The 24907-nt window shown below is 39.7% G+C and overlaps 1 protein-coding gene across 1 annotated transcript; it reads left to right on the plus strand.

Moving 5' to 3' along the window:
- Nucleotides 1-66: 66 nt before the first annotated feature.
- LOC110040666 (plasma membrane calcium-transporting ATPase 2-like) lies at nt 67-24335 on the plus strand. Its single transcript, XM_089273500.1, has 12 exons — nt 67-2604; nt 4262-4646; nt 5503-5597; nt 5910-6080; nt 6358-6751; nt 6975-7060; nt 7301-7477; nt 12160-12348; nt 12807-12998; nt 13914-14354; nt 14597-14836; nt 21005-24335. The coding sequence occupies exons 1-12, from the start codon at nt 1252-1254 to the stop codon at nt 21098-21100; spliced, it is 3819 nt and encodes a 1272-aa protein (XP_089129626.1). The 5' UTR covers nt 67-1251; the 3' UTR covers nt 21101-24335.
- The last annotated feature ends 572 nt before the right edge of the window (nt 24336-24907 follow it).

The following is a 24907-nucleotide window of genomic DNA, read 5'->3' on the forward strand; positions in this document are numbered from 1 at the left end:
CCCCTTAACGCCACAGCTAAGAATTGGTCTGTATTGCGTATATTGCAAACATTACGGCCAGAAAAATCCAAATACAGCATTCCTTCTCATTCACTCGGTGGTCTGCGGCCTCCCCACCCTGGTGTTTTAATTCAATGCTAGGGGTTACCCTGCGAGGGACTAGCATCCTAAACAGGTTGGAAATACAAATACTCCTAGTTGCTTAGATATAACGGAAACTTGCAAACCCCCGGTTTTACCTGGGTTAAGGCGGTTGAGTTTGTAGCGATATTACGTCGTAAACTTGCGTGCCTTTTTCAAGGCCTTGTTAGAGCGCCGTGTGGCATAGATATAAAAACAACTGAAACCGACGTAAAAGTTAGTACAGCTGCAAAGCAAGTTAAATCGCCCACAGGATGTGGATTGAAAACGAACTTCTTCGAAACCCAAGGGGCTATGAAGACTAGAAAAATTCTGAAGTCAAAGAACTGACTGAGTAGCCACCCAGTGAATGATAGCGTATACTTGCGTATAAAGTTACAGTGCGCTCCCAAATAATTCCTTTGACGTGGTATTTGTATTTATTCTCCAATGCTTAAAATTAGATTCGCTATTCCATATTTCCAGGTCTAGTTCAGTTGTTTACAAACTCGTTGCTCGGTACTGGAAACAACAACAAGCAATCGAGAAAGTTCGTATGAGGAATAAAAGTGAGTAAATAAACGTTAGTTGAGTTGTAACGGTACTTGGAAAGGGAGAAAACAGAGATAAATAAACCGTCCCTTATTTTAGTGCAAAGAACAAAATTGTTCAGTCTTCTCAGAGGCGATCAGAAGTGATTCACTGTAGCATGTCACGTATCGATGATAGCCACTTTTTAGTGGCTGCAAGTGATATGTTAAAACATATTCCTTGTTTGTTTGCCCTTCATTGTTTAAGCTGCTATGGTGACAGTTCCCAGTTTCTTTTGTTTTCGCGTTCCATCGTAAATTAAGGCTCGAGGTGATCACGAATACATTTTCTGCGTTCCTCGTCGCAAAACACTGAAGGGACGGATCAATCTGTGTCGTTCTCGACGTGAAAGTTTCCTCTTTGAAATAATTACAGATAGGTCTGGGTAGTATTGCGTGAAACATCGGGTTTGCGCAGTATTCTTTAATATTGCATGATTCGCCAACTGCTGTAGTGTTTCTCAAGGTTCGTGACTGTTACATGTTTACGTTGTAAACACTGCTTTGCCGGAATCTAACAGCATTTCCGCTGGCGGAAAAAATGGCTAGCAAAAGCGCCAATTGTGCTCCGGACTTCTTAAATCATCAAGAACTTAATCGGAGTCTGATTGCCCTAATGGAAACTCGAGGAAAAACAGCGGCGGATCGCCTCGAGCGAGAGCTTGGCGGTGTGAAAGGAATCGCAAAGCGCTTGCATTCGTCAACAAGAAAAGGTCTACTGGGCATTAAAGATGGACTCGCAAGTAGGCTAGTTTTTGGTGAAAACTTTATACCACTGAAACCACCTCAAAGTTTTTGGCGATCACTTGTTTTCTCGCTCACTGACTCCGTTCTGATTATTTTGGTGTTGGGAGCAATTGCCGCTCTTTTGCTAGGATGGTATCATCCAGAGATATGTGATGGAATCGAGCAGACCAAGACGGCATGGATGGAAGGATGCGGTATCATTGGCACTGTGGTCGTCATTATCCTGTCCTCAGCGCTAAGTGACTTCTACCGGGACCAGGAATTTTATAAGATGCAAAACAGGATTGAGAAGAGCCGCACATGCACTGTCATAAGAAGTGGAAACGAGCTCAACTTGTGTTGCAAAGACGTAAGAGTTGGTGATCTCTGTCTCCTGAAAGTCGGTACAATTGTCCCAGCAGATGGCGTCCTCGCTCAAACCAATGAGTTAGTTACTAATGATAGCATCGTCAATGCTGGTCCACGCGTCGTTAAGGGAGAGGAAGATCCTTTGGTTTTCGCTGGGAGCTATGTTAGAGAGGGTAGCGGGAGGTTTCTAGTCACTGCTGTCGGTCGCAACACACAGGCTTCCAGGTACAGAGGCAACGCAAGCATGCCGGCCGAGTCTGATGGACCTGATGACGAACGCACGACCTTGCAAGGGAAGCTGAACAAGGCCTCAGCTATTTTAGGGCTTATTGGCATAATGCTGGGTCTACTGGTGGCATTTATTATCATTCTGAGATTCAGCATTCAAACATATTCTGTTGACGACGAGAGTTACGATGAGAGTCACTGGATTGAGTTTGTACAGGCAATAATAATTGGCATAGTCATCGTTATTATTGCTGAACCCGAAGGACTGTCTTTAGCTGTCACGATAACACTGTCTTATTGCGTTGACAAGATGTACGCCAGCCAAATATTGGTCAGGAATGTTGATGTGGTGGAGAAAATGGGAAACCTAACAACCATATGTTGTGGGAAGACAGGGGTTCTGACTGAACTCAGTAAAATGACTGTCACGGAACAAGTGGTGGAGTGTTACATGGCAGACGGAAGGTATAGCGGAAATCCACGCTATTACAGGGACAAGCTGCCCCCAAACTTAGTTAAAGTCCTGTGTGATGCCATATCTGTCAATACAAGTTACTCCTCCACTATAACGGTAAGCTGCTTATAAATTAATGAATGTAGAAACCCAAATTACCATAATCTATATTCACATTTTGTAGGCTTTAATGTTTATTCAGTCAAGTGCACGATAAGTTGCAATAAACACTACAGAGTAAACATCGTCATTCACGACTTCCGTCATTTCTGTGAACACCATTTCACTTACTCATACGACAATGTTAGTGAAATCTTAGTAGTGTCTCAAAGAACTCGATCGAAACTCGTTGAATATGGACAAGGTACACATTTGAAAGAGACTTGATTACAAACGGCCAAACCTAAAACGCATCATAAGCGGAATTCTACTCCAACCATAAAAGAGTTCCTCGGCGACAGCAAAATGTTCAATGAAAAATCCGAACTAACTTTGACTTATTCAACACAATTACGTTTAGACACGCTCCATGCCTTGACGTAAATATGGCATTTCAAAACAACACGTCCACCGAAACGTGACTATATTATTCATTCCGAGAAAACTTTGCAATGTTGAAATACTTTTTCGCCTGTATCAAAATTCAAGTCTAGTCCAAGGGGCAGCCTATGTTTTTGTTTCCCTCGTCAAAACAACATTGCGGCAACTTTGGTTCGCTTTTCTTGGTAATTTGCTATGTCGGGAAAGAGATTCGGTTGATAGATAATTATATATGTTACTGAACTAGTTTGTTCAATCGGTATTGGAGAAATATTGGTGAAGTTCTTATTTGCAGGATCTTGCCTTCGGCTTGGTCCATAAGCCCTCAAAAATTAGTATTCTCCGGACAGACAGTTCAATGAAGCATTTATTAGAATGTTTCTTTTTAATCTGCTGATAAATTGGTGTGTCTCCGCGAACCATTCTCGGTAAACTCGCGCGTGAAAGGTAGTAGCATTTATTTATGTTTCTCACGTCGCTTTTGTGAACATTTAACTGAAATTATATTGTTCTCCAAACAGGTAAAAAGCCTGGGTAAAAAGATTTCTACCTGACAAAAAACTGTTTATTTTGTGGAATGAACTGAAAACGAAATTTGCCGAAATTAATTCGTAAGCGGTCCATCTTAGCGGTCCGTATTGCAAAATTCAGACCAGCTTAGCCCTCAAATAACAACACGTTACTGCATTACTATTCGGTATGTCAGTGTTTCACAGCGCAATAGTAACGCAGGATAAGAAACCTCTAACATTACACTTCTCCTTTTGGTTGAAAACTCATCTATTCACTATTGGTTCGGGAATTGCCGATCGCGTAAATAAGTATTTTGTCGTTTCGTTTTACCAATGGCATGTACATTATGTATCACTTTTGTGTAGCATTAGAACATCTATAATTGTCCCCTACAGATAAGTGGCTTTTGGAAGTACAAATCAAATCCGTATCAGGCCTTGAGCAATCCGCCAGCACTGGCCATGCGTCAAATTCGATCCATTTAAAATCCTTTAGAAAGACGGTTGTTACATGTTTACATGTTTCCAGTTGATATATTTTCTTTATTAGAGTTTAAGTCCCGAAGATTGATTCTCTATCTTACTCGAGCTTTCCTTTTACACATCGAAGCTGTCCGTTCTTCTACAACTTGAAATTTAAACAACACTGACATTCTAGCCCTTGTACTTAATAAAACGATTTTAGCTGAGTGCGGCGACTGATTGAGTTGCGATCCGTTTAGCCTACAGGCCCTCAGTGCCTTCCTAAGCAAGCCGGTGACAGAACAGAATGTGCTCTTCTTCAGTTCGTGCTTGACCTAGGTCAGTACTACCCGTTTATAAGGAACGATCATCCAGAGGACACATTCGTTAAGGTATTTGGTTTTTCTCCTGAGCGTAAATCCATGACTACAGTCATTCGTGAAGGTGATGACTTCAAGATTTACTCGAAAGGAGTTCCTCAGGCCATTCTTGCACGGTGCACAGAGATTGTTCGACATGACGGAAGCGTGGGCAAGTATCTTCCCGAGGATAGAGTCAGAATTGACCAAGTCATTAAGAACATGCAGGATACCTACCATTTGAAAGTGATGTGTATAGCGTACAGGCATCAGATCTACCCTTCAGGTGGGCGACTTCGTGACTTTTAAGTTGAATGTCGGTCGCACTCTTCCAGCTAACGATACTGAACGAGACATTCTGCTGCCGGAGGGGGGGACTCCCATATAAAAAGGACGGGGCTGTTGATCGGAGATTTTGAAAAGAACCCCAAAGAGGTTCCGAGATCCTGTTTTGTGGGCGTGGCTTGAAATATTTTCCACACCTACCAACTCTAAAACAGCACATTATCTCCTGTCATATTTTTTGGGCTCAATATCCTAAAAGGTACCGCCAAAGCTGCCGCTGTGGACCCTTTGAGGCTGAACACACTAAGAGATAACAAAACTACGTTTTTAACCCTAAAAGGTACGACGAGCACCCCCGTCCTTTTTATTTGGGAGTCCCCCTCGGGAGTCTGTTCTCTTCATACAGACAAACCTCGCTATCTCAAATTGTTAGGAAAACGAAAAATAGTTTACCCGAGTTTGCGGGGTTAAAGATATTGTAGCCGATAGTAAGTGACTGTGAAAGCATATCATGACCAAGAGAAAATGATTTTACCGCCGTATAATCCTTTCTAATCCCTTTGAGTGAATTAGTTCTAAAGCACTTTTTATGTTAGATCAAATTATTTACTTTTTGCACACGACAAAAGTAAATCGTGAAATGCAATCTGGTTTCTTGCTTGATATAACTCCATATCTTCACATTCTGAACTAGTTAGGTAGTCTTTACGTCCATCAAGAGAGGCTCCGCTCTTGCAGCCATGTAAGGAGGTCGCACCTGGTTCTGATACAAACTTCCTGAGTTTGCAAAGGGAGGATGCTGAGATCATAAATGTAACATGTAGAGCAGACGCTAAACGCGTTTCCAACTCTTTTAGCGGAAACAAGTAAACCTCAGTGGGACAACGAGGAAGAGGTGACTTCACAGTTAACATTGCTTGGACTTGTGGGCATTGACACAGTAGATGAGTATGTAAGTAGCTGATTCTAGCAGATAGGTCTGCAAGGCGAGCATAGAAAAACGGGTTGACGTAGTTAACGTTATTATGAGAATTAGCGGTAAATCATGGTAAACAATAACGTGTAATTATTGTTGACTTTCTTTAATCTTACTCCCAACCGGTGTGACAGCAATTAAGTGAAATGCAGCAGTATGAAGATTAGGTGTTAATCGTTTACAAATAAGTTCAGAAATAATAAGCTTGAAGGAAAGTTATTAAGAGCGAAACGATACCGTGGCATTTTGAATGTTTTGATTCTACATCGATGCCATTTTTTTCTTTAGGCTGAAGTTGAAACTAGGAAACGCGCAGTGGAAGGAACATTAGGGGGTAAAACATTTAAGAGCTTTCAAGAATTGAAGACGTATAAAGCAGACAACTTCAAAGAGCCGGCTTTTGTTGAGGAAATTTGCAGAGGAATCGCTGTTAACACAAAGTATTCATCAAATATTCAGGTACACTGTGAATAGTTTATAGTATAAGCAGGCGTTTAGTAGCCATTGCCTTAATTATCAGTTTCGATTCAAATTTATTAACATTTGCGCGAGTTTCTTCTTTAATTATAATTCGTTTGATTTTTCCTGGCTATTTACTGAATTTGTTCTTCTCGGAGGCTCGTGTTTCTTTATTTTTTGAAGCCAACATCTCAAGCCTAGTCAGGTTACCTTTACTTTTCGTATGCTGTGTGCACGTTGAGCACAAGTAACATTAATATCAACGCTCTACTGTCAGGATGAAGATGTAGACAATCTCCCAAGACACACTGGTGAAAGCACCGATGGCGCTCTTCTGCAGCTTCTTCTTGAAATGGGTGAGACGTATCAGATTTGGAGAGACGAATATCCCGAAGATACACTGGTTTACAAGAAGGCGAATCCTAAAGGAGCGCCTTTGAATCAGGAGTATACCGCTGTTGTCATTCATCTTAAGGATGGCGGGGGTTACAAGCTTTACTGCAAGGGAGCTCCTGGCTACGTGTTGCCTCGATGTACTCGAATGGCGCTTCCTTCACTTGATAATGTGCCCTTTGACGATCACAACACGAGGAGGGAAACTGATGACCTGGAAAAAAGAAAGCAGCTTGAAGTACTTTGTTTGGCGTCTAAATATTTTCCAGCAGTCTACGGTAGGTGGGATTGTATTTTGAGACATTTCAGCTTCGTTGAACTGAGGCAAAAACTTTTTGTGTGTTGACGTCACGAGATTAACGCATAAAAGTACTCTTTGGACTTGGCCTTTTCCGTCGTTTTTTGCGATGGGACAGGCACGGGATGACTCAGTGGACCGTTCTAGGAATTCCCAGAACAGATTATTTTGGCTTCTGGTATCATTTTGTTTTTTCTTTACAGAAAATAATGATTGGGGTCAAGAAGAAACCATGTCAGGTCTTACATTTCTTGGTTTTGTTGGCATCGATGAAACTGTTCGAAAGCAGGTAAGTCGACACGTCCATTGTTTTCTCTCAATTATTTGCAAGGTTTAATGTAAATAGTTTTTGAGACGAGCTATTTATATAACGTGTCATAAATTGGATTGAAAATATTACCTATTTCAATTCAAAATAGTTGCTTCAAATTTTAGTCAGTCATTTCAAAAAAAACATATGCGCCGTAAGAACAGCTAGTTTACATATACATCTGAAGCCTTCATAAAGTGATATTTGTTTTAAATCTAGGTGCCGGATGCAATATGGCACTTACGAAAAGCAGGCGTTAAAGTTTGTATGGTGACCGGAGATAACTTGAGTGCAGCTGGATCATTCGGATCGAAGACCGGAATCTTGTCACCAACACCGGAATGGCCACTCAAGAACTTTTCTTTTTATGGATGCGACAGCACAGTTTTGAAAAACGTACGTAAGAGCCAGTTCCTGTAAATACCGAGAATGAGATGACAGTCGCGAAATTTTCGATTTCTTCATATTTTGCCCAAATAACCTCTATAGTGAGTTGTTTTCGAAAATACCATTCAAAGGTCCCGAAATCGAGGAAAGTTTGAAAATCGCCATTTTAGCTGCCTGACGCCGCCGAAAATGGCCGAAAATTGTGCATTTTCTTTTCGCTCGTACAGATCAACGCGATGATATCTACCAATATACTTTGAGTAGCTCATAGTGCATGTCTTGCTGTTTCTAAAGCATTAATTTGATTAGTAAAAGCTCCAAGTTTAATAATATTTTAGGCCGATAAAAGTACCTTCATCGAAGCTAGTGAGCGAAATGGCTAATTTCAATACCATCAAAATCCCACTGGTACATTGAATTTGAAGTCGAAACTAAAATTTTCTGAAAGCCCATACTCTATATTATGATGTGTGAAAGTCTCTTCCGCGGCCCGAAAAAACTAACCCGTCGGGAGACATAAACGTGTGGTGCATTTTTGTAAATTCGTCATTCGTGAAACCAACATGGAACTAGACCAGCTACCTTCATCAAGAACAAAAATAAGCGAATGGAAACCTTTTTCGTCAATAAGGATACTTGTAATCGGTTTTTTTCCTTTTAGATTGACCACATGATTAACTTTTGCAAACATTTGCATTTAAATCAAAATAGACGCTAGTTTTGGTACATTTTAATGTTATGCAAATTTATCACCTCTGAATAAAACACAAACTGTGACATCACTTTTCTTGGGTTTTTATTATTCAGAGGTATGTGCCATATTAAGTGATAAGAAACGAACTATTCATCTATAAATCTGGTGGTAAAAGACAGGGGAACTGTATCCATAAGAATTGCAAGCACACGGGTAAGAAATACAAAGCTTGAATCATCTCGCTTATTCCAGAAGTACAACGTTTCGACAGTTGATCATGAAGTTTCGTCAACTGCTCGCGCTTTGTTATCGGCATTACCTGGTCTCAGACCAGGATTTCAAGAAATGCTGCGAGGAGACGGTTGTTTTTAAAGTAGAGTGTACCTGTTTACATGAAATGGTTGTGTTCGAATATTTACGCCAAACATGATGGATGCAACTGTAATCGATTGTTTACTCAAGCTTCACGTTTCAAAATGTTGTTTTTTAACTTGAAGTCAAGTTTGGCTGTGGCCATGGGTGTTCCACAAAAGTTAAAACTGCCGATATTGAACGAATAATGTGTGCTACAGTTGTAACTTTCAAAAAGAAACATACAGAAGGCGGAAGGAAAATCAGTTTCAGGCGATATGCACGTGCCGGTGATCGAAATAAATTTGCATAACATTAAAATGTACCAAAACTAGCGTCTATTTTGATTTAAATGCAAATGTTTGCAAAAGTTAATCATGTGGTCAATCTAAAAGGAAAAAAACCGATTACAAGTATCCTTATTGACGAAAAAGGTTTCCATTCGCTTATTTTTGTTCTTGATGAAGGTAGCTGGTCTAGTTCCATGTTGGTTTCACGAATGACGAATTTACAAAAATGCACCACACGTTTATGTCTCCCGACGGGTTAGTTTTTTCGGGCCGCGGAAGAGACTTTCACACATCATAATATAGAGTATGGGCTTTCAGAAAATTTTAGTTTCGACTTCAAATTCAATGTACCAGTGGGATTTTGATGGTATTGAAATTAGCCATTTCGCTCACTAGCTTCGATGAAGGTACTTTTATCGGCCTAAAATATTATTAAACTTGGAGCTTTTACTAATCAAATTAATGCTTTAGAAACAGCAAGACATGCACTATGAGCTACTCAAAGTATATTGGTAGATATCATCGCGTTGATCTGTACGAGCGAAAAGAAAATGCACAATTTTCGGCCATTTTCGGCGGCGTCAGGCAGCTAAAATGGCGATTTTCAAACTTTCCTCGATTTCGAAAAAACTAAAGCGCTTCAGGACCTTTGAATGGTATTTTCGAAAACAACTCACTATAGAGGTTATTTGGGCAAAATATGAAGAAATCGAAAATTTCGCGACTGTCATCTCATTCTCGGTATTTACAGAAACTGGCTCGTAAGAGTATAAATGCATCAAGAACACCATCCAGCTAACCTAACTTAGGAAACATGTGAAGGTGATCAAACAACGTCAGTACAAGAAAGAAGAGCTCTCCCTTTTAATATAAAGAACTCTTTACACAGTCAATTGTTTACGTCGCACAATTCTTACATTTTTTTGACTAGCCTCTAATGCGCTGCGTACAGGATCGGAACCACGTCCACGCATTCAGAAAAAGCCATTTTCACGATTTATATGATTTCGAAAAAGCCAAAGCTCGAGAAATTTTTTTTCCTACCAAGTGAATTGCAAAAACTGACTTAAGCTTGGCTAAATGGAAGCCCGCTTTTGTTTGAAAAACATAATAGTCTATACTGTCCAATCAGCGTGGGTATAAAGCGGGTAAGCTTGGGCAAACCTGCTGTTCCCAGCATTGGTGTTGAACAATATGGGCGCTCTCCATTCGACCAAAAATTCCGAAATTTTCGAAACGGGAACAAATGGTACGGAAATTTCCTGGGATAAGTTCCAGAAAATCCGGAAATTGTTGAATTTCCGAAAAGCGAACCATTTAACCGAAAATTCCGGAAATTCCGAGATGAAAAACAAATGGAACAGAAATTTCCAGGAAAAAATGTTCGAAAATTTGGCTACAGCTCACGAGGGGCGCTTTTCATTCGACCAAAAATTCCGTTGTGAATTTCCCGAAATTTCCATGGGCGAATGGTACAGACTTTTCCAGTGTGGAAAAAGACAAGCCGCACAGTTTTGTTCGGTTGGAATTTTTCAATGACTTCGAGGTTTAAATCGCAAATATAGAAGCAAACAGAACACTGATACGTCGACATCGTGACTTTTTATAGACCGCAACAGCAGGGACCTTAACAAACCACAACGGTAGTGAAAACGTGGCAAAACAAAGGGTTTAAAGAGTCGAACAATTGTTCTGCACGCGTTATAAATCTTTTGTACATTTCTTAGCCAAGCTATGCAAAACAAACAAGTACACCATGGGGGCATTATTTTTATAAAACGCTCTCTTGACGAATTCAACTGTAGCTACAATCGTGGACAAAAGTCCTTGGGACACTTATGTAATGTAACGAATTATCTGTGTTTTAGAACTGAAGTTTGAAAAAAACGCTGCTATATCCTTTAAAAACGCGTTGCTGACCCCCCTCCCCACCCAACACAATATTGAAAATCAGGTGAAATTGCAGGTACTAGTTTTCAACATTGTATGGGGGGTGGGGGCGAGGTTAGGCAGGTGAAGTTGTATTCGCGTCTGGCGTGTGGGCAAAAGCGCCAGAAGTGCAAATTTGTCCCAAGACTTCTGTCCATGATTGTAGTATTTATCGAAATAAAAGTGGAAAGATTCTAAAGTATTTCCATCTTCGAATGCGCGTCGCAGTCATCCTTGCGTGAGATGTATCAAACTCGCTGTGATCGCGGCCAAAAGAACTAGCGCTAAATAGGAAAATTGCGAATTTGCATAATTTCCGAAAAAAAAGGACAACCTCGGGCGCTTTCCATTCAACCAAAAATTCCGAAATTTTCGAAATGGGAACAAATGGTACGGAAATTTCCAGGGAAAAGTTCCAGAAAATCCGGAAGTTGTTGAATTTCCGAAAAGCGAACCATTCAACCGAAAATTCCGGAAATTCCGGGATGAAAATCAAATGGAACGAAAATTCCCAAGAAAAAATGTTGGAAAATTTGGGTATACATCACGAGGAAATTATGCAAATTCGTAATTTTCTACTCAGCGCTAGCTAGTTCTTTTGGCCGCGATCACAGCGAGTTGGACATCTCCCGCAAGGATGACGGCGACGCATAGTTGAAAATGGAAATACTTTAGAATCTTCCCCCTATATGTCGATAAATACTAGCTACAGCTAAACTCGTGAAGAAAGCGTTTTATAAAGTAATGCCCCCGTGGTGTACTTGTTTGTTTTGCATAGGTTGGCTGGGAAATGTACAAAGATTTATAACGCGTGCAGAACCAATTTACGACTTACTAAACCCTTTGTTTTGCCACGTTTTCGCCGCCGTTGTGGTTTGAAAGTCCCTGCTGCGGTGGCCTGTAAAAAGTCACGATGTCGACGTATCAGTGTTCTGTTTGCTTCTATATTTGCGATTTAAACCTCGAAGTCATTGAAAAATTCCAACCGAACAAAACTGTGCGGCTTGTCTTTTTCCACACTGGAAAAGTCTGTACCATTCGCCCATGGAAATTTCCGGAAATTCACTCCGGAATGTTTGGTCGAATTGAAAGCGCCCTATGTCTCAAACAATCAGTGTTATTTTGGTCTGTCTTGGCGCTAACAAAGACCACCAACATATCATGCTTTGTGACGTCATCGTGTTCTGGCTCCCCACTTTATGTAAATGGCTCCCCCAGAAAAAGGCGCCTATCATCCCTTCTCTACTACTATGAGGGTTTTCGATTTTTTATTATATAATATACGACACTAGAATAAGAATTTTAAACAGTTTTCAGTGAATCCCTATTGAAACCACCTTGGTCCTTTTCGACGTGTACACAATTTTCTATTGAACATTGTCTTCTATCTCAATTACCCAGCATCTTCCATATTTTAACATGTACAGATCAGTCAGGAAAAGTTTGATGAGTGGTGGCCAAACGAGTTGCGCATTTTAGCTAATGCTGGCCCCCAGGAAAGACTGGCATTTGTCAAGCGCATTATGCATAGCAGAGGCGGAGAGGTGGTAGCAGTGACAGCCTCTGGAGTGAATGATGACCAAGTTCTGACAAGTGCTGACGTAGGACTTACCATGGTAAGTAATAATAAAGTAATAATGATAATGAAGTCATTATTATTATGGTAGCGTTTTCAAATTCCTGTTTGAATATTTTAATTTCAAAATTGAGTTTAATCTTACAAGATTATCGCGACAGATATCATTATGAGCTTTTTCGCCAGTGAGGGAGGCGCTGTTTCTCCTCTTCAACCTTCAAATGAGGAATAAAATGCAAATCAGTTAGTTGACGTTGTCACATTCTGACCTATCCGCCACTAACTTACATTGGTTCACAAGACCTTGTTAATTCTTCTCATTTTAGGGCGAGGCTGTAACTCTAGTTCTATTCACTTTCAATGTTTTATTTAGTCGTCATACCTCAGAAGCCCAGACCTCGCGCAATCAGTCCATAAATAATGATCTCATGCTACGTGTTCCATGGCAGGCTTTCCATTTAGTCAATAAACTCCTAATACGTGATTTGTAAACTACAGGGAGTGTCTGGTACAGACGTGGCTAAGGAATCGGCAGATATTGTCTTACAAAATGACGACTTCTCCAGTATTGTTGAAGCTGTTAAATGGGGGCGTAACTTGTACGAAAGTATCCTCAAGTTTCTTCAGTTCCAGTTCACCATTACATGGGTTGCTATCATTGTTGTTATCGTTGGCGCTTGTGTCACCAAGGTTAGTGTTGGTTTCTATTAGGGGATCTTTCTTTGACAAAAACATTTTCCCCGGGAGGATGATTAAATTTCAAACGGTAACTAACTTGCGTTTTAATAGTTACAACCTAAGTGAAAGTGTCGCTTTGTTGTCCTTTTGGTAAATACCTTGACGAGTTCTTAAACATCGTATTCTTGTCCAATATGTACATAGTCCTGATAGTTATAACTCGTTTTAGGTGTCCCCAATTAGCGGCAATGCTAAATCTCGTTGACACGTAAATAAAGTTATTATTATTACTAATAATAAAGAGTTGAGCTCTATACAGTGACCTGAGTGGAATCTCTTTTCATGGCTCTCACAAGAAGTCCGTGTTTTCGTAGTCGTAGCGTCAAGTTCAGAGTGGTTGACTGCTTGAGACGCCATATGAATCAGTTAATCGCCCACATTTATCTTCAGAAAGTGAAGCGCGTTTGAGATATTTATTGTTTTCTTATTCTACTGCGAAAATAGTCACGCTAGTTTGTTGCCTTTAGCAAATGGCACGTTACTAAAATCTCCATCTTGCTGGAGGAGAATTTTCTGGTCAGAACATTTCTCACTCAGTATAAGGTCTTTAGACATCCTTTGGTTGATTGGTTGGTTAATTTGGGCTAAGATTTGATCATCCCCTTTGTAACTGCAATTCAAACAATTGCAAATTAAACCCGGAAAAAGTTTTCGGGGCTTCAATGGGATTCGAACCAGGTCTCTGCATTAGCGCTGCAGTGCTATACCCACTGGGCTATGAAGACCCATACATTTGGAGCAGGCCAATATATTACGTTCATCTAAACCTGTGACAGGAAATGAAACATACAATGAATGGGTCTGTTGAGTCAAGCAGTCGTCATGTATCGAGTAGGGTACAATTTTAATGTTTTGTATTTTCTGCAGCGAAGTCCATTATCAGCAACTCAGTTGCTCTGGGTAAACCTTATCATGGACTCTTTGGCATCTTTTGCTCTGACACGTGATCCACCATCAAATGATGTCCTCCGACACAAGCCTTACGGCCGACATAAGCCGCTCATATCCCGCACGCTGCTAAAGAATGTGATATGTCACTCCATTTATCAACTGGCCGTCATGTTTGTGTTGATGTTTGTATTTCCTGATTTTCTGGACATGAGAGATGGATATGAGGAGTCCAGTGTATGCAGACCAACTCAGCACAAGACAATGGTTTTCACTACATTCGTATTCATGCAGCTGTTTAATGAGATCAACTGCAGACGACTGCAGGATAGGAATGTGTTCTATGGATTACTGTACGGAAAACTCAAAGATATCAACTTTGTTTTTATTGTTGTTTGGATTGGTACTTTTGGAATTCAGGTAATAACTGTTAGATTTCGACACATTATTTTGTGAGATATTTTTCCCGTTTTTGTTTTGCACAGTGACTGAATAATAATAATAATAATAATAATAATAATAATAATAATAATAATAATAATAATAATAATAATAATAACAATAATAAGATCAGATTTATACAGAGTTACTTTCTTCGGCAATTCGGTTATCACTCTATACTAAAACCAGAAGCTAACATAATTATTCAACTTCTCTTCCAGATCATCATTGTGCAATTCTTCACAAACGCGTTTCGTGTGATTGATATGGAGTGGGATCAATGGATGTGGAGCCTGTTTTTCGGGTTTTCCGAGCTCATCTGGGCCCAGCTTGTGTTCACCGTACCTAAAGGGGTTATTCCTCGTCGGATAAGATGTTGTACCTCTGGAATAACCAGAAACAGGAGAGGATGTTGTGAGAGGCTGGCACTAATCCGCGGTCTGTCCAAGGTTCGCAAACAGGTGGGTACGGTTTTATAAATACAATTGTGGTTGCACTAAAAAATGGAAACCTTTAGTGATGGATCAGCGATATATGCTTTCAAGGCTTGTTTTTTTTTTTTTTTTTTTTGCCTCGTGTCCCTGTGACCAAAGCCACGTGGACACGAGGGTATGGTGTGAATTGTACATTCCTTTGTAACCATTCTTTGCGTTCCTAATGTCCCAGTAAGATTCCTGTGAAGGGTCGTTGATAGATAGGTAGTTAGATATGGTTCGGGTAACTTGCCGGTTAGTCAATTTTGGCTACGAAAGACAGGTACAAAACCGACGATGAGTTGACGACCATTGACGGCGTTTGCTGCAATCTTGATTTTGGAATTACGAGTTTCAACCACGCTGTACAGAATCAAAACACCTTATTGCTACCTGCATAGGGCAGCCTCGACTTCAGGTCCCGGGCTTCAGGTTATCTGTCTGTTAGCAGTTCCCAGGTCCCACTGCGTAGAAAGTCTGCGATTAGTAAATTTATGATGAACAGACTTGAATCTGCGACCTCGTGCTTTGACCTTTCGTTGAGTACATTTGTTGATGCAAAGGGAAGCGCTCGAAGAGATTATTTTGAAGTAGTTTTCCTCCTAAAACAGCGACGAAAACACGCCATTTCGTTCACGTCCAGGCGTTCCAACCTACGAAGAGTATGGAACCCCAGAACTGTCTTATGATACTTTTTTTATTATATTGGGTGGTTATGTCATTATATTTAATACTTATGTTATTATATTCGGTGATTAACTCATTATACTCGGTGCTTATTCCATTATACTCGGTGCTTATGTCTTTATATGCGGTGCTGTCTTCATTATATTCGGTGCTTCCCTCGTTATATTCGGTGCTTTCTTCGTTATATTCGGTGCTTTTTTCATTATATTCGGTGCTGTCTTTATTATATTCGGTGCTTTCTTCGTTATATTCGGTTCTAACTTTGTTTTGTGTTTTCTTCATTATTACGGGTACTAACATTATTATATTCGGTGCTCTCTTCCTTATATTCGGTGCAAAGGCCATTATATTCGGTACTTCCTTGTTCGGTGGTTACTTCATTATATTCGGTGCTTACTTCATTACATTCGGTGCTTTCTTCGATATGATCGTCACCAGTCTTCGCAAGGGGCCGTACAATTTGGAGGTAGTCTAGGGAAAGCCGGGAAAAACGGGTGTCACGAAAACTCAGACCCCGAAACCTCAGACCCCGAAAACTCAGACCCCTCGGAATTAAAAACTCAATTGTTATCACCTGAATTGCTCTATGGCCACAATGGGGCGAGATGTTTATCTTCCCCGGTTTATGTTGTCGCGTCGATCGAACGGTGAAACACAAATATTTAACTTCTCAGGTTTATCGCTGTCGCGTCGGTCAAACAGTGAAGAACTAACAAGGTTTAGAACAGCAGCCGACACTATTTTTCAAAACAGACCTTTTTTGTGCAATCGTATGCAGCAAAAAAATGTGTTGTTCTCTGAAACATACTCGTTTGATCGCAATCTGCTTTTTGACTTTATGTGCGTTGCGTGACTGTCGGCACGTAACCCGCAGAAATTAACAAAATTTAGAAAAAAAAAAAAGAAAAAGAAAAAAAGAGTACATAGAGATAGCCATGTTTGCGTTCCAACTTATAACGGGAATAGTGAATATTTCTTACAGGAAACAGTAAGTTTCAAACCAAACACTTCTATTAATAAAAAAAAGTATCATAAGACAGTTCTGGCGTTCCATAGAAGAGCCTGGAATACATCGTCCGATGTAATGCTTGGTTACTAAGTTACGGATTTCCCAAGAACGCAACATCATGCAAAATTCTACGGAAAAACCTGTGTTAAGGTGGCTCAAAACAGTAACATTTCCATGAGACGCCTGGGCTCTAGCGCGCACTTTAACGCGAGTTTACAAATACAGTAGAACCCCGGTAACTCGAACTCCGAAGGGAAACGAAAAACTGTTCGAGTTAGCGGGGTTTCGAGTTATCGGGGTCGATTAAAATATTCAATTTTCCAGATTAATAATTAATAGTTTATTGATTTTCAGCACTTCGGTATACAATACAGTGTAAATTAAAGTTATTTCACGAGAAACTAATACATTTTGTAACCACTGTAACGATTATGCATTCTTACTGCAATACTGTGAATGTAACTTAGTTTATTTAATACAGTCAATTTATGTTCCCTTTTGCGTCGGGGTCGTTCTATCATATCCGTAAAGTTCTTATTGCTTAGGCACAAAAAATGAAGGCAGTGTCTGCTGTCGTAGGGAGCTCCTGAAGATTATTTCTGCGAATGCCTCTATTTGCTGTACATGGCTTCTGATTTCCTCTGCACCCTCGTTCACCAGCAGACTGTATGAATTCAGCACATCAATTGCGGATGTGACTTCGCTTGCAGTGATCTGTTCGTTGCACTAATTAAAATCAAATTGCTCCAGTCTTTGTTCTAGTGTTAGAATTCGATCACACGATAAGAAAAGCTAATGGGATATCTCAATGGTCATCCGTGGCGGGTTATAAGAACCAGAAATTCGAATTATCGGAGTAAATTTTGATCAAGGGAAACGAAATTAAGTTCGAGTTAGCGGGGTTTTCGAGTTGTCCGAGTTCCAGTTAACCGAGTAAAAATGACTGAAAAGTTGGGTCAAATCCGAGGGAATTGAGACTCGGTTCGAGTTAGCGGTGGAATTCGAGTTATCCGAATTCGACTGAGTTATCGGGGTTCTACTGTATCAAAACAAACATGGCGGCGCGGGGCCTAATTCGTAAAACGTTGTTTCCCGCCAAGTTTAGTAAGCTGTTTGCGTTATCAGTTATTTTTAACTTCGAAAACATCCATCCTTCACGCACTTCAAAGGAAAACATCCCTTTAAACCGCTTGTGATGTTGATGTTGCGATCGATCGCGCCGGCTATCAATCTAAAAAACAGCAGGGAAAAAAACTACTTTTCAGGTTTTCTTCGTTCTTTGTACTTGTCTAGTCTCACCTCCGGGTATTTATGGCACTCTTCTTTTACCGCTTATGCTGCTTACGACAACAGCAAAAGAAAACACTGTTCGCGGACTATTCGCGTTTATTCGCGTGGAATTGCGGGCTTTACTGATCAGCGGACTGCCTTCACGCGTGCGCAAGGGGTGATCTTGTAAAGTCGAGATTTTGATTTGCGCGTAGAACGCGCGCTAAAATACCTTATCCACGAAGCTAATATCTCAAAAACTGATCCGGTGACCCTACTTTTTTAATGCATATTCAACAGCAAAAGCGGAATGCATGTGCGAAATTGTAAAAGAGAAAACTGTGGAATGGAATATCTCTAACTTGGAAATTTCCATTTTTCTTAATTTAAGAAAAATTCACTCCACAGAATGTTTTATAATTTTGCCCGTTTCTTCTTCTGTCTGTAATAAAAAGATTTTTATAAAAAAAATATGGGGTCACTGGCTTAGTTTTTAAGATAGATGCAATTGATGGTAAAAAGTGGGTCAAGCCGAAGTTTGTTGCTACGCAACAGAATAGTGCAACCTTAATTTATGACTTAAACACAATGAAAGGCACGGTAGAGAGTTACCTTAAATCAAAAAATCAAATCTGACAACAAATAGCAGGCTTGAAACGTTGAAGTGACGGGTTTCAGTCACGCAAAAGAAATCTAAAGATGACAACTAAGTGAGTGAGTGGATGAGTGGATTAATTAAATAACCTCCAAAACCCATTTTCTGCGAATAAGCAAGCAGGTATATAACCCACAAAAAATAATTGCATATTATATACCACATGGGTCAGATCAGGGCATCAGGCCGGATGGAATTTCATTCGTAATGCTACCAGAAGTGTAACGCCTGCATTCTGTTTACTCAGTTTGCATTTTATTTTTAGCATGAGAGTAGCCTGTACACAGGTTAGCATGGGAGTATAGTCTAAACTTTGAAAGCAATACGCGAATTAGCCGGAACTTGTTATTACTGACTGGTTTTCGATTCCTCTGATATCAGTATTATTTCATTCCATGAACAAACAACGGATTTATTTACATACAGAACCGCTTAAGTGGAACTATTGCATAAGTAAAATTTAGGGATCACAATGAGCCAATTTAAAACTATCATACAATGCGCATTTTCCGGGAGTAAGCAAACAGGTATGAATTACAATAGTTAATTGTCAATAAGGGTGGAATCGGCCAAGATCGAGGCAGATCGAACTTATTCGTATTAAATTAACGGAAGTAGAAATTAATCATGGCTACTTAGCGTCAAGCGTTACGCTTGCATTACACTTGTTTGGTTTGCCAGTGGATTTCTTCGCACTAAACAAGTGACACGAGGCAGCCCAGGCCGAGGCCTTTGATTTGTTCTCTTCAAGACAATAAATACTGAGCGGACCGTTCAATTTTGCTTGAGCTTGGAAAACCATTAATAACCATGTTATAATCATCAGCAACAGAGAATTTCCAGACCGAAAGGACGGTCCTTTTTTTCAGAACGAACACTAGTTGGTGACGTAATGACTAAGCCTGCGGTTTTCGTCAAGGCTGTTGTAAAATCACGTGAACGCCTTTACAAAACTCCGTTTGAACTCCCATACAAACTCTGCATTTACTCATTCCTGTAAGCGGACATTCTCGTAGGCGGCGGCGGACACTTCGAGGGTGTACGATGTAGACCTTTCCTTTGTTTTTAAGCTCCCGCGAGCGGACACTTGAGAGGAATTGGGCCTGACTTTGAAATATACTTATTAACATTTGTAAATTGTATCACTGCTTTATGTTGCAGTGAGACTGTTAGTGCCAATGTTGCTGCTGGCTACAATTATGATTTGTTCTTAATTAATCACAAGGGTCAGTCCTAGTACCTACAGTACTGTAAACAGGCAATCATCTCCACTATCGCGGCATTGCACAAGGCAATAAAACAAATTAATTTGGTGGTATTTTTTGCTCTCCCAACGGTTATTGTGATCTGGGCAAGCTCCCGCAGCAAGCTCCTGTAAGCTTTCCCTTACAACTATAGTGGCCGCTTACGAGAATTAGCCTCATAAGTGGCCAGCTCCAGTTACGGCAGCTTTTTCGCGTCCCGAGCCGGGTGTCCGCTTACGAGGGCTTCCACTTTGTAAACTTAATTGACGGTCCACTTATGACAAATCAGTGTGCGTCAGATTTTGCTAATTTTCTTCCATGGTCTATTTATGGCAACTTGGGCAAATCAAATTGACAACGTTGCCGATCACAAGGAATTATTTCTCATCTACTGCTCCTAATACTGTAGATTTACGTACATTTGTTAAACTGGAATTTGTGCACCGTTCTTTTTATTGTTAATTTCTTTTATTAGGGCAAGGGTTCTTTATTTTCCTGGAACTCAATCTCCTATGTTATCATCTACAATGGGCCAAGCTATATCTCTACCCTATATGAAAGTCGTAGATCCATTACAAATTAAGGAATAGTAATTGTAATCTTGTCCAAACTTCTTATAATAATCGATTTGATTGTCGCATTTATGGAATCGGCTTCCTTTATATATTATACAACCTCCGAATTTAAGGGATTTTCGCGAGAAGTTGAGATGATTTAATTTTTCTAACTTAATGGCTAGCTGTAATTATAATTTTTGTCGATCAAAGGGATTTTAATTTTGGATTGGTACCATTATTTCTTACAGTAATTTCATAGTATATCTACTTAATTTTCTATTCTGTTAGCGTTTGTGGGTAAAGCATTGATGTATTTTTCTAATGTTAACATTTCAATATTTTTAATATATTCTCTATTTAATTAATACTTACTAACATAAATTTCTTTTAATTTTTTGCTCTTACTTATTATGAAGCATTTTATACATGAGTCTCTGGCTCTGATTTGGAGGGCAGCCTCATCACATGTTTTGATACTAATCAAAATTGATTGATTGATTGATTGGAAGATAACTCGAATACTTACGAACAAATATTTACTTATTATGTACGGCCATTTTAAATTGAATTTTACTATTTTAGTTAGTTGGAGGGGAGGGTTTTGACGAGTGTTCTCATGCTATTTCGTGCTTCGCTGTAGTGCTCTAACGATTGATGGGTGGCTGCCATGATGGTTGAAAACCTCTCTAGTGTTGATTGAATTCAGGTAAATTCTCTTTTTCTGTTCTTTTACAGAACCAGACCATGTACAAGTATGGAAAACAAAATGTAAAGTTCTTTGACAACGGACGGGTGTCTCCAGAAGAGTTTAGGATGGATGTTAGAAACTAGGACAGAAAATGAATACTGTCATTACTTCACGTGTTGTAAAGGCAGACGCTCAAAGTATCTTACATCAAAATGATAACGTAAGGCATACTATATAATTCTTGCGTTAGAAAACTGATAGAAAACTGAACATAGATATAGAAAGTTTATAGAGTAGGAGGAAAGAGGGCAGCTGATATTTTGCTCATGGATCAATGTCGTCTCTTTAACATTTTAATGATTTTAACATTAAGGAGAAGTAGATGATGAAGGTACCTTAAATTTCGGTTGGAATTCTGTTTTTGAGAATTGATCGAGCAACTTGTTTTCTGAACAGTTTGTCGCATCCTTGTATCACCGCAGTGCAAGGGTTTCCAGTGTCCTCAAAAATCTTTCTGGAATCAGTACTTCAATGGTGTCTTGAAAGAAAACGTGACCTTCACTTTCTGCGGATAACCTAGGGCATTCAACATGAACGAAAAAGTCCTCGAAACTAGTGACACGGTAGTCTATAATCAGAAATCGAAAAGACATCCCTAGGATGATAAGAGACGACGAGAATACGACTTGCTATCCTATGATTTCTGTAAGATCAAAGGACATTTTAGGATAATCAAAAATTTGTAAAAACATATTAGATTTTTTAACAATTATTCCACGAGCGCGCGCTGGATATGAGATGTTATATAAAGAGTCAAATTTTTCTCGCATGTTGATTGGTTCTCACCTATGATCTATCAGAGGACAGACGCATAGATGACGACAATATGACAAACAGTTTCCTTCTGTTGTTTAAAATGGTGGAAAGTTTTGGGAATTTAGATAATATTTTATGTGACTGGGCGAAGGATAAGGTGGAAAAAAGCCTTGTCAAGGTTGTGAACAGGTACGAGAAGCAGAAATAAGAAAGAAAAAGAAGTTCCTTTTACAGAAAATGACTCGGAAAAAAAAATACTCGAGCAGTCTCAGTCGGCAGTCGAGCGAGACTAAACCAAACAAACTAAACCAAACAAACTAAACCAAACATTATTTCAAGGAAAGAAGCCATCGCTTTGCCTCGAATTTAACAAACCTAATAAGCAAAGTGTGGATGAGATAAATTTATTTTAAAAATTCAACTTTTCTCAGTCTCAAAATAATTGCTTACACAAATTGGTGTCAGGAAAAAAAACATCACAACTGAACACCGTGTGCCATTTTTTTGTTCTCACTACATTTTGACGTCATTTGAGATCTTTTACTGAGCAGACGCGCGGCAACATGGAATCTATTTGATAAATAGATGGCCAACGTGGTGCGTAGCGCCAATTTGGCTATAATCATATCATATCCAACAGGCGGGAGTGGAGTTATTGTTTTATGAAAAACGCCCTCCAAAATGTAACAGCCCAAATTAAAATAAAAATAAAAACGCCCCCAAAAATTACGCGTACGCTTACTCGTGCTTGTTGGATATGAGATGATTATAGGCTATCTACCATCTCATGTCCAACGCGCGCTCATGGAATAATTGTTAATTAGATCATAGGTACTCTAAGACTGAACAAGATTCATTCCGCCTTGTTTTAGCCTGAGCCGGCAGTCTCTTTCTATGTTTGTTGGTTTTGGTATTACACTCAAGAAGGAGGATCGAGCCGGCTACTGAACTTCCGTAGTGCAGGTAGTGAAAATAGAGGGGTTTGAAGTACAGTTAGATATATGGAGACATAATCATTTATCTTATTACGAAACGTTATTTGACCGTATTTTGCTTCTGCTATCAGTCATTTGTTATGTGAACGTTTGAAGCTTGCTTTTTGTACCCTTATTTAAGCCAGTTTTTTTTTTTTTTAAGATATCGACATAGCTTACTCAGGGAAAAGCTTCTTAATGACTGCTTTATTTAATTTTATTAACCTTTATCTTCTTTTATCATTGTCATGTACTTAGTTTTAATTTTTTTAATGTAAAATTGACTCTGAAAAGCCCCGTGGGGACGAGCCAGTAAAGTATTTATGTATGTATGTATTAATCGTTACAAACGAGTCTTCGGATAAATGTTTTCATATTTTAAGGGTCGTAAATAGAATTGAAATTATCAGTTTGGGGAATAAAAGATACTGTTGTTTGAATAATCCATGACTTACGTTAAAAAAAACCTTTAGTGCAAAGCTCGAGCATTCTCGTTCTCTGAGGCCGCGGTACGTTTGCCCAACACTAAGAATCACGACCTATGGTTAGATGATGGCCGGACCCGATTTACTGGCATAATATTCATTTCGTATACTCAGAGCCAATCAGATTTGACGGGAAATCCGTGTATAGAAGACTTCCAGTGTTGGCCCTGCCCAGAGGTCGCGATTCTTGGTGCTGATCACAGGAGTGCGGCCTCAGTGGACGAGAATAAGCTCGGGTATAATTGATATATTTTAAGACAGCTCACAACGCGAAAGAATGGCACAAACATTAAAATCAACAGTCTAGGAAGTTTGTAAGTAGCTATGTGAGGGTCCTTTTGGTGTAAATGTTAAATGCTGTATAGAGAGATCTTAGACTGATTGCCATGAAACGACCACAACCAAAGGACAGTGGCAATCCAGTAAACCAATCAAAACGTGAATCAAATACGTGTAGCCGACGCGAAGCGCGGGAAATCGTTGGGATGAAGTCGCGATTGGCTTTGGTTTTACCTCTGATTGGACGACAAAGTAGCGCGAGTTTTTCAATTAAGCCTATCGCTTAGTGTAGTTATGCAAAACCAAATCAAATGCGAAATTACAATTTCTGTGATAATCGCTTGCGTAGTTCTTGTAACCCGTATCTTTGACTGCGTTAAGATGGCTGCTTCTACCCACCAGTATAATGCATGTGACCATAAAAAAAGACCATAAATGGTATCAAACGAAAGGTCAGTCAATGGTTAGTAAATACATAAATGCGTTTTCTTGACAAAAAATGCGTCCGTAGCCTAAGTTAAAAATTCTTGTAACCGCTCCATGTACCCCATAAGAGGAGGGGGGTGGGGGGAGGAAAACAATCAAGCAAGTACAACTCACCGGAATTACCTAGATTCAAATAATGACTGAGTGACCGTGGGTTTCAGAGCCTGCTGAGAATGGGCTGAGGAACCTGAGGTATTTAATGGAACAGTTCCATTAGTTTTAAATTATAGAAGATTAATCTGTATACATAGTCTTTCGTAATAGGTTGTAGCTTTTATATTAAACTGTTAATGTCTGATGTATTTACCATGTTTTTAAATAAAGATGATGATGATGAATAGCGGTGGCGGATCTAGGGGAGGGGCAGGGGTCGCCCCCCCCCCCCCTCCCGGCCCCCTTATTTTGGGTAAAAAAAATCGCAGAAAAGAGCAAAGCCGGCTGGGCAAGCACAAAAAACCGCAATTTAAGGAAAATTAACTGCGATGATCATTCTTCACTTTCATCTACAACCGCAGTTCATATATGAATTATTTCATATAAAATTCACATCATTTCACTCCTCACGGGAAGATATGAACTCAGCTAATTGACCTCGCTCCCAATGTGTGGCTTCATAGCTCAGTTGGTAGAGCATCGCACCGGTATCGCGGAGCTCACGGGTTCGAATCCCGTTGAAGCCCTGATTTTTTTTTCAGGCTTCTCCTTTCCAATTGCTTAAATTGGAAAATTAACTGCGATGATCATTCTTCACTTTCATCTACAACCGCAGTTCATATATGAATTATTTCATATAAACTTCACATAGAAATGTTTATTTTACAATTCAGGGGTGGCGGAATGGTCTCTGACGTCCTCATGGTTTCCTGATTATGGTGTCACTAGCAAAGCAATCGTCTGCTTTAATTGGCTC

The sequence above is a fragment of the Orbicella faveolata genome, unplaced genomic scaffold, assembly GCF_042242905.1.
Source record: "Orbicella faveolata isolate gen_17 unplaced genomic scaffold, um_ofav_v1 contig_35, whole genome shotgun sequence".
NCBI lineage: Eukaryota > Metazoa > Cnidaria > Anthozoa > Scleractinia > Merulinidae > Orbicella > Orbicella faveolata.

What these genes read in the sequence shown, in the direction of transcription:
- LOC110040666 (XM_089273500.1), top strand. Translation starts at nt 1,252, where the DNA reads ATGGCTAGCAAAAGCGCCAATTGTGCTCCGGACTTCTTAAATCATCAA. An exon ending in AGTATTCATCAAATATTCAG is followed by an intron (nt 6,081 to 6,357) that starts GTACACTGTGAA and finishes CTCTACTGTCAG; the next exon opens with GATGAAGATGTAGACAATCT. An exon ending in TGTCCAAGGTTCGCAAACAG is followed by an intron (nt 14,837 to 21,004) that starts GTGGGTACGGTT and finishes GTTCTTTTACAG; the next exon opens with AACCAGACCATGTACAAGTA.